The following is a 7705-nucleotide window of genomic DNA, read 5'->3' on the forward strand; positions in this document are numbered from 1 at the left end:
GCAGCAAGGAGGGTTGTGATAGGGGCGCCACAGGATTGACAATGCCGAGTACTAATGTTTGTCTTTGTCTCTGGTTCCCTACCTGCTTTCGAAGGTCTTGATTTCGGAAGGACTGATGCAGTTTGCTCAAGATCCAAAGTTCATTGAGGTCACAACCCAGGAGCTCGCAGATGCCTGTGACATGACGATAGAAGAGATGGAAAATGCAGCAGACAACATTCTCAATGGTAACAGCAAGCAGAGCCCCAATGGCAACCTCTTGCCTTTTGTTAACTGCAGGGACCCAGGGCAGGACAGTGCAGGCGAGGAAGAGGAAGAGGTGCAGAACCCGGATTTTAGAAAAAGTCAGGAGGAGCTCAAGGACAGCAGGATTTATATCAGCAGCCTGTAATTGCCAGGGCTGGAAGCGATGCTGGTTTTTTATTTGTTTCAATGTTCCTAATGGGTTTGTTTCAGAAGTGCCTCACTGTTCTCGTGACCTGGAGTAACCGGAACAGCGTTCTTCATTCATTTCTGTTGGGACGAGTCGCAGAGTTGGGTGGTGTAAGAAAGCTTTTCAGGAGTGGATATAACCCCAGCACGTGTCCATGAAGGAAGAGTGAGGAGGAAGAGGAGGAAGAGGAGGAGAGCCAGCTCCCTCTTTTTTTCAGTCCCTGCACAAGGAACGACGACTGCCTCTCAAGTGCAAAGGGGAACCTCAGCTTCCTGTGGATGGCCCTAGCCAAAAGGACCCTGCGTCAAACGGGTGTCTTTCAACTTTGCTTGTAAAAATCATTTTGCACATATTCTGTATGAGCCTCACCATCTCCATAAAGCCAAGGCCCTTTGATTCGGAGGGAGAGGAGGACTTCTTCTGCTGTGGATTCCAGTACCACGACGGGGAGGAGGAAGCAGAAGAAGCCCAAGGGCACCCGAGGGGCAGGTGGCAGCGCTGCCGAACCCTGCCGAGCCAACCTGCAGAGACTCCCAGGCAGCGGTCTCTGCTGACCAATCAGAGCTCAGGCAGTCACTCCTGCCAGCCAATCTGAGCTCAGGCAGCCACTTGCCAGCCAATCCAAGCTCAGCCAGCCAGCCGTGCCAGCCGGTGGGAGAGTGGGGAGCAGGCTCTGTGGCGGGGCTGAGCCGACCTGCCCTGTACTTGCTGAGGTGATGATGGGCTTGTGTAGATCTCTCCTTGTTTTGCGGTTTGATATTTTCTTGAAAGCATGTTGCAGTTTTTATTTTGACTATTTTATTATTATTTTTGGAGGGAGAAGGGAGTGTTTACAAAGTTTTGTAATCACCTACCTTTTTGTTTTGGTTTATTTTCACCTTTGCAAATGTTAAATTGGTTTGATCATGTTGTATTATTTAAACTGGGTTTTTTTCTCCATTGAAATTTGGTAGAAGTACAATGATAGACGAGTTTTACCAAACATTATGTACACCAAGAATTTGTAATTTTATTTGCTAGTAATTGAAACCTCCTTTTTTTGTTGTTGTTTTATAATTTAAAGATAGTAGGCAATGCACTTGATATAGTCTTGCACATTTGAGTGATTGATTTGGGTTCTTTTTAGTGCTAAGTATACCTGTGAGCGTGGGAGCAATACCGAGCGAGTGTGCGCGTGCGCGTGTGTGTGTAAGTGCACGCAGTTCTCTGCATCCTGGTTTGAACTGCAGGATATCTGTACCTGGGGCCATTTGAATGCAAAAACAAACCACTGTCTCTGCTTTTGAAAGGGGAATCAGTAACTCTTTGCATTTTCTGTTCCACAAGATATGCAAAAACAATGCAATAATATTAATTTTAAAATACAATTGTAAGTTGTGCTGGCATTAAAACTGTATAGAAAAAAAATTATGGGGGTGGGGGAAAACAAAAAACAGAAGGCGTTACGCTTCGATATATTCCGTGTGATGTTTTATTGCATTGATAATGTTTCTGTTGAAGAAACCGTTATACTTGAATTCAGGTCAGTTTCAGTATTTTTCAAATATTTTTTTAAAATGAATTGCAATTGTGCCAAGCGAATATAATGAATCGAATTAAGTTTGTTTAAAAGAAAAAGAAAAAAAGAATCACTACTTGTATATTTTGCTGCATGTCAAGTGAATCATTTCGTATTTGGAATGTGCCAAGCTTTACCTTTGAACTTTTAAGTGCTTTTCTACGTGTGGTTGGGGAAAGGGGTACTGTTTGTTTGTTTGTTTCTTTTTTAATTTGTACAATGAACAAAGTGTATCTGGTGTAAGTAACTATTCTGCAGTCCACTGACAGGTTGAACGTTACTGATTTTGCATATCTTGTGTTCATTTTCCTTTTTCCTCACTCCCTTTAAACATGCACGATGACTTTACTGGTATAGAATCTTTCTTCCTGAGACTGGGACATTTTATTCAGGCTTTGTTCTCTTCCCTTTTGCTCAGTTTCTCTAAAAGTCTCTTCCCGCTAGAGGGTGGCAAGACCCCCAAACCAATTTGGCAGATCCATTCTCGGTATTCAGCTGGCACCAGCAATTCAAGGAGCGGGGAAGAATTCTGCTTTCAAATCTCTTGTATTAAATAGCTAACCCTGATCAATAATAATAGGATCCTGGGATGAGCAAATGGAAGAGGCAGAATGGTCAGCAAAGTAGAATTACCTGACTCTGGCCTGGACTGCGAGCCCGGGGTGAGTAAGGGAAGGAGCTCTGCATAGCTGCTTTGGAAAATTGCAGTCTTGCAGGTCAAGATGCAGATGTTAAGTGATTTAATCCATACTTTGGTGTTCCTATGCAGGGTCTCTTCCCTCTTCCCAGGCCTCAGTGGGTCAGATTGTGAGTCTAAGTCACAAACCACCTAATGGCACAGCGTATCCCAGCCATGTTTTCCTACTTGTGAATGTGAACCTCTCTTGATTTTCCTCACACTGGTCAGTGGCCCTAGCCAGTGAAAGAGGCTGAAAAAACAGGGAGGTATTGTAGATTTTATGCAACTGATTTTTGTTTAGACTACTGCTGTTTTTTCTCCCTTTTCAAGAGATGGTTCACAAACTCATAGATCAGTGCTGAGTTTGGAGGTGTGATCTGACTCAGAACTAAACTTTCATTCAAATTTTGAACTTTTGCAGATGTTTGAGAACATCATTTATTTTATTTTTGTAATTCCCTTGTTTTATTTCCTGATTCTGCTGGGGCCCTAAAGCAAAAATAGCAAAGAGTATTTTTGACAGTGAACTTTTTTCAGTGTAATTATGCACTGGCCCATAGCAGCTCAAGACAGCTTGCAAACAAAGCCTTTTAAACCAGAGATATGTGAATCCACTTAACCAACCATCTGACCTCAAAGTCCTGATTCAAGACCTCCCTGGAGAAAGTTACCCCCTGTCATCAGTCACTCCCCTTCTTTCCGTCTGCTGTGCCTGTCCTGAGATGAGTGTGCAAGCGCTTGTCCCTTTGGGAGTTTGCTCTTGCTAGCGCTGAAGTGCTCCGAGGCTACTTGAAAGGAAATAGTGCTGTGCCTGGCAGGCTGTTTCTGAAACCGAAGTCAGTTTAAGGGTTCCCTCTCTCATACTCTCACTAGAAAGTTCCTCTGACCCTCCCAGTAGGAGACGGAGGTGTTCTCTCGAGAAGCAAAGTACTGATCTAGATTAGTGGAAGCAATGGGAGTTTTGGGTGCTTAATGTTGCATGTCACCTTTTAGGATTTTTCCTGATGGAAAGGAAGATGGTGAAAAAGATTATGCCCCTTATATTCCCTGTGAAAACTGTGACTCCCTCAGGGGTCAGAGCCTACAACAGGCAGGGAAATCCCTGCTCTCTGCTAAAAGCTCTCATAGGTCCTGCTGAGTGAAAAACACGTGGCTAGCAGAGGATGCAGATGAACGTCACAGTTTGAGGAGCAGGAGCTAAATTTAGCGATTGCTGATGCCAGCTGTGCAAATTTCTCTTTCTGGGGAGGGTAGCTTTTCTTTTTTTAATTTGAGGTACTTCCAATGTGCACATTGTGACAGGCCTGAGCAAAGAGCTACTGCCTCCTTTAGGTGAGGTAGTGTCTAGGGGACGGTGGGAAGGTGGGGGCAGGTTTAGTCCCTGGAGTGTCCTTCCTTCCCCTGTGTAGGGGAGCGGATGGTGGGTACAATCACTGTGCTGTGGATGGAAACTTTAAAGGAACTGATGACTGAGGAGTGGCGTGTAAGGAAGAGAAGAATGGGGAGAACAATCTGCTCTTTGTCGCCGAGCATCTCCGACTTGCTAAGAGTACACTGCAGACAAAAGACATTTCTTATAAAACCACAAACCTCCTCCCTTTATCACTCCTGCTCATTACTCCAGGCAGTACTGGGCCAGCCACACCAGGTGCATTTCTTTTTTCTTCCTTGTTCTGTGTGGCTGATGTGACAGGGAAAAAAGTGGAACTCATGATCCAGAGCTGGAGTTTCGTTATCCACAGACCTTTCTGCATCATCTGCCTCTTCAGCTGGACATATGAATGATGATGGTGTAGATGCTGCTGCTACTGCAGGGCTCCGACCTGTTTTATTACCCTGCCCACCGTACCCCAGCGCGGAGGGACAGCCAGAGAGGCGCCATGTACAGAATCATATCTATTTCTGCTTTGTTTTCTGACTCAGAACCCTGCCCCCCGATGACTATGACAACGGTGAGAACAACAACAACAACAAAAAAAGGGCAAATGCATTTTTTACATTTCTTGATAATTTCCAAAGCAATGTATCATTGCTTTCTTTAGACTGACGCCAATATAACAGTTGTATGGGTCTCAGCCAGGCTCCTGTGTCTTTTCTGCCTGATAGTTTCAGATTGCTGTATGAAATGTATGCGTGTTTGCACACAGACACAATCATACTAGGTAACAGCACCACGAGCCCGTGGAGTTGTTGACCTGTACTGTAGATAAAGTTGGAGGCCTTGCTTCTTACATGTAGATGAGAAACCCCAACCCATCAGTCCAATGAGCTGAAGTAAGGCCATACTGAGACAGGAGTATCCTAAGATACATGCACGGGTCAGTGGTGACTGTCCCAGTGCCAGGGGCAGGGTGGGGGAGAGGAACACTGAATGGGAAATTTGGAACACAACGAAGTTGTTAAAATAACGAGGATCCAGTTGGGGGCTTCTGGCTGTGGTGAGCTTTTACCAGTTCCGATAACAAAGACTGTAGCGTGTATAAAGAAACTATTCATTCTAGGCCATCAGAAGCCCCAGCTCCCATCTTGCTAATGCAAGGATAAGTTGAAATGAATGTGCTGGAGTCTAAAGAGATTTTACTGATACAAAGAATGTGGAAATCAGAACTAGTCCCAGAAAAAAAATGATTATTTTTCCCCATTTATTTTCTTCAAAGACAACTAAGAAATACAAATTTCAAATAATGAATAGCTGCATAGGGTTTCATTTTCTCTTCTTTCGAATGTTGCAAAGTTAATAAAGTCTTATTCCGGGTTAGCAAGCCCAGGGATCCAAAAGGTTTCCAATGGGATCTCAGTCCCCAGAGCTTTTGCTCTCTGTTGCTGTTTTGTTTCTGGACAGCTGAAACCCTAGGGCCTTGCTGCTATGGCACATGCGATGGGATGGGTGAGGGCAGAAGCACAGCACAGAGGTATGTCCTGTACTGAAACAGACTGGGCTCCACTTGCTTTCAGAGAAGTCAGTAGCATCACACTGGAATGGAAAAAAAACCTTGTTCTGATAAAAACTTTAGTGTTCTGGGTAAACCCCCCATTCTTCCCCTGTCCCTTGTGGGGAAGTTGACTTAACTGTTAACACTTCAGCATAAAAAAACAGGCCTTCTTTAGGGGCACAGGGCTTGATCCAGTTGCCTAAATGTATGCATCTGCTGCCATTTGAGATACCCTACAGTATTCTGCCTGGCCTGAAGCAGCTGGTCCAAAAAGGCACTTCTCGAGGGCTTGTATCACATTTACCAGCCCCATGTGCATGGCCCAGATCTCAGCTGGCAGCAAACAATTAGGCAACTTAATCAAGTCCCTTTCCAAAGGGCTAATTGAGAGGAGCAGCACCAACGACTGATGTAATAAGGGAACATGCTTTAGCATTACCAAGGGCTCAGTTAGGCACTATCAGGAGCCCATTTCCCCATTTCCATGCTGTTGCTTTTCTATGCCGTGTCATACAGACAGCCTGCACTCCTACAGCCTGCAGTTCGCTGCGCTCTGCCCAGCCCTTAGCCAGGGTTAGCGGGCTGCATCCCCGGCCCTGCGGGGCAGCAGCAAGACCAGGCGAGAGCAGGCATGATTACATCCCACAACAGATTTTTCTGCCAGCATCCGAACAGCCCCTTTCCAAAACATTTTCCTATTCAAAACAGAGCCACAAACTCAGACACCATTCCTCCACCAGCCTCATCATTCACATGATGGATTACCTGTGTTTTTCGGTTGCGCTTTGCATTTTGTCCAGCAAAAGGCAAAATGCAAGCTCTTTCCCCAACAGGCTGCAATGCTTTTAATATTTTAAGCATCCTAAGCCAGTTTGCTCCTGTCTCAATCAGATAGACTGGTAATCAGTACTACCTAAACATCATCCACTTCATGGTTGCTCATGAAAGTGATTGGTTCAGGATTATTCAGTCTTGACAGTTTGAATGTGGGAAGATTTCAGAGGAGGAGGAGTGAGATTGTAAATATCTCTTTAAAAAACATTGCTGCATCACACACACAAAAACAGGGAGATACTTTTAAAACTGCCTTAAAAATCAATTCCGAATGATGAAATCTCCCTCCAAATGATCGCCACTTGGTAGACCTAGGGATAAGGCTTAGGGATAAGGCGCTTTGGGTGAATTCTGGCAAGAAATGGTTGGAATCTAGTCCAGTTTCAGAGATGAAAATGTAATTTGGGAGCTGATCTCTCGCTCAGTCTGAATTCACATCAGCACGAATGACTGAGCACAGCAGGATCAAAAGTGTTTAAGGTATGGGGGGGTATCTGGTCTGTATCTGTATGGTTGGGGTCTGGCCTGGCAAGGTACTGCATACCTGTGTTTCCCAGTGACTTCAGGGAAGATGGGGATCCTCAGCACCTCTTAAGTTCAGGCCCTGGAGCATCATTTCCTGCTCTGATCATCAGCTATAAATGTTGATAAATATAAGTGTTTTGCCTTCATTTGAATTGCCCAGAGCTGTAAAATGACCTCTCTCAAGTATAAATCAGTCCAGATATAAACCTCCTCTCCCACTCTTCCCTACACTCCCTGACCACTTTCCCCAGTCCTCCCTTGTACCTTCACCCAAGCCCTTCCCTGTCACAATTCTTTACCTCCTTCCACAATTTTATATCTAGTTTTCATGAACCCACAGAAATGCTTTTGTAAATAATGCTGTACAGTTTGTAACCGTCATGTAAGCCTGTCATCAGTGCCAGAGTCCGTCTTGCCCTCTCGCACGTTTTAAAATCAACAGAGGAAAGTTAGAGCGAATGGCCCGCAAGTGAGCTATAGGGTCATCTCTGTGTGGGACAAATGTATATTCCTGTAAGATTGCATTTTTATCTAAGGAATGATGTTATTTTAAAATTGCTAATAAATTTCTAAACAATGTCTAGAATTGTTCAATATTGTAAATGCTATCAGAACTCCTTTGACATTGCTCCCTTCTCTCAGCAGTGACTGCAAAATCAGACAGCTTCCTGCAGCCCCTCATTTCCCACTGTCAGTCCCACTGCAGTTCAAGGGGCCTCTCGTGCACTTAAGGGGCTGCAGAA

The 7705-nt window shown here is 44.7% G+C and overlaps 1 protein-coding gene across 9 annotated transcripts in view; it reads left to right on the forward strand.

The window, feature by feature from the left end:
* The window catches only part of LOC112993380 (voltage-dependent L-type calcium channel subunit alpha-1C), a 416350-nt gene extending 408809 nt beyond the window's left edge, over positions 1–7541 (forward strand). For all 9 annotated transcript variants that reach the window (XM_064515158.1, XM_064515173.1, XM_064515116.1 and 6 more), the window contains one exon: positions 95–7541. In XM_064515158.1, the coding sequence (XP_064371228.1) occupies positions 95–391 (297 nt within the window). In that variant the 3' untranslated portion in view covers positions 392–7541. The remainder of the gene's footprint in view (positions 1–94) is intronic.
* The last annotated feature ends 164 nt before the right edge of the window (positions 7542–7705 follow it).

This window comes from Dromaius novaehollandiae, chromosome 1, assembly GCF_036370855.1.
Source record: "Dromaius novaehollandiae isolate bDroNov1 chromosome 1, bDroNov1.hap1, whole genome shotgun sequence".
Taxonomy (NCBI): domain Eukaryota; kingdom Metazoa; phylum Chordata; class Aves; order Casuariiformes; family Dromaiidae; genus Dromaius; species Dromaius novaehollandiae.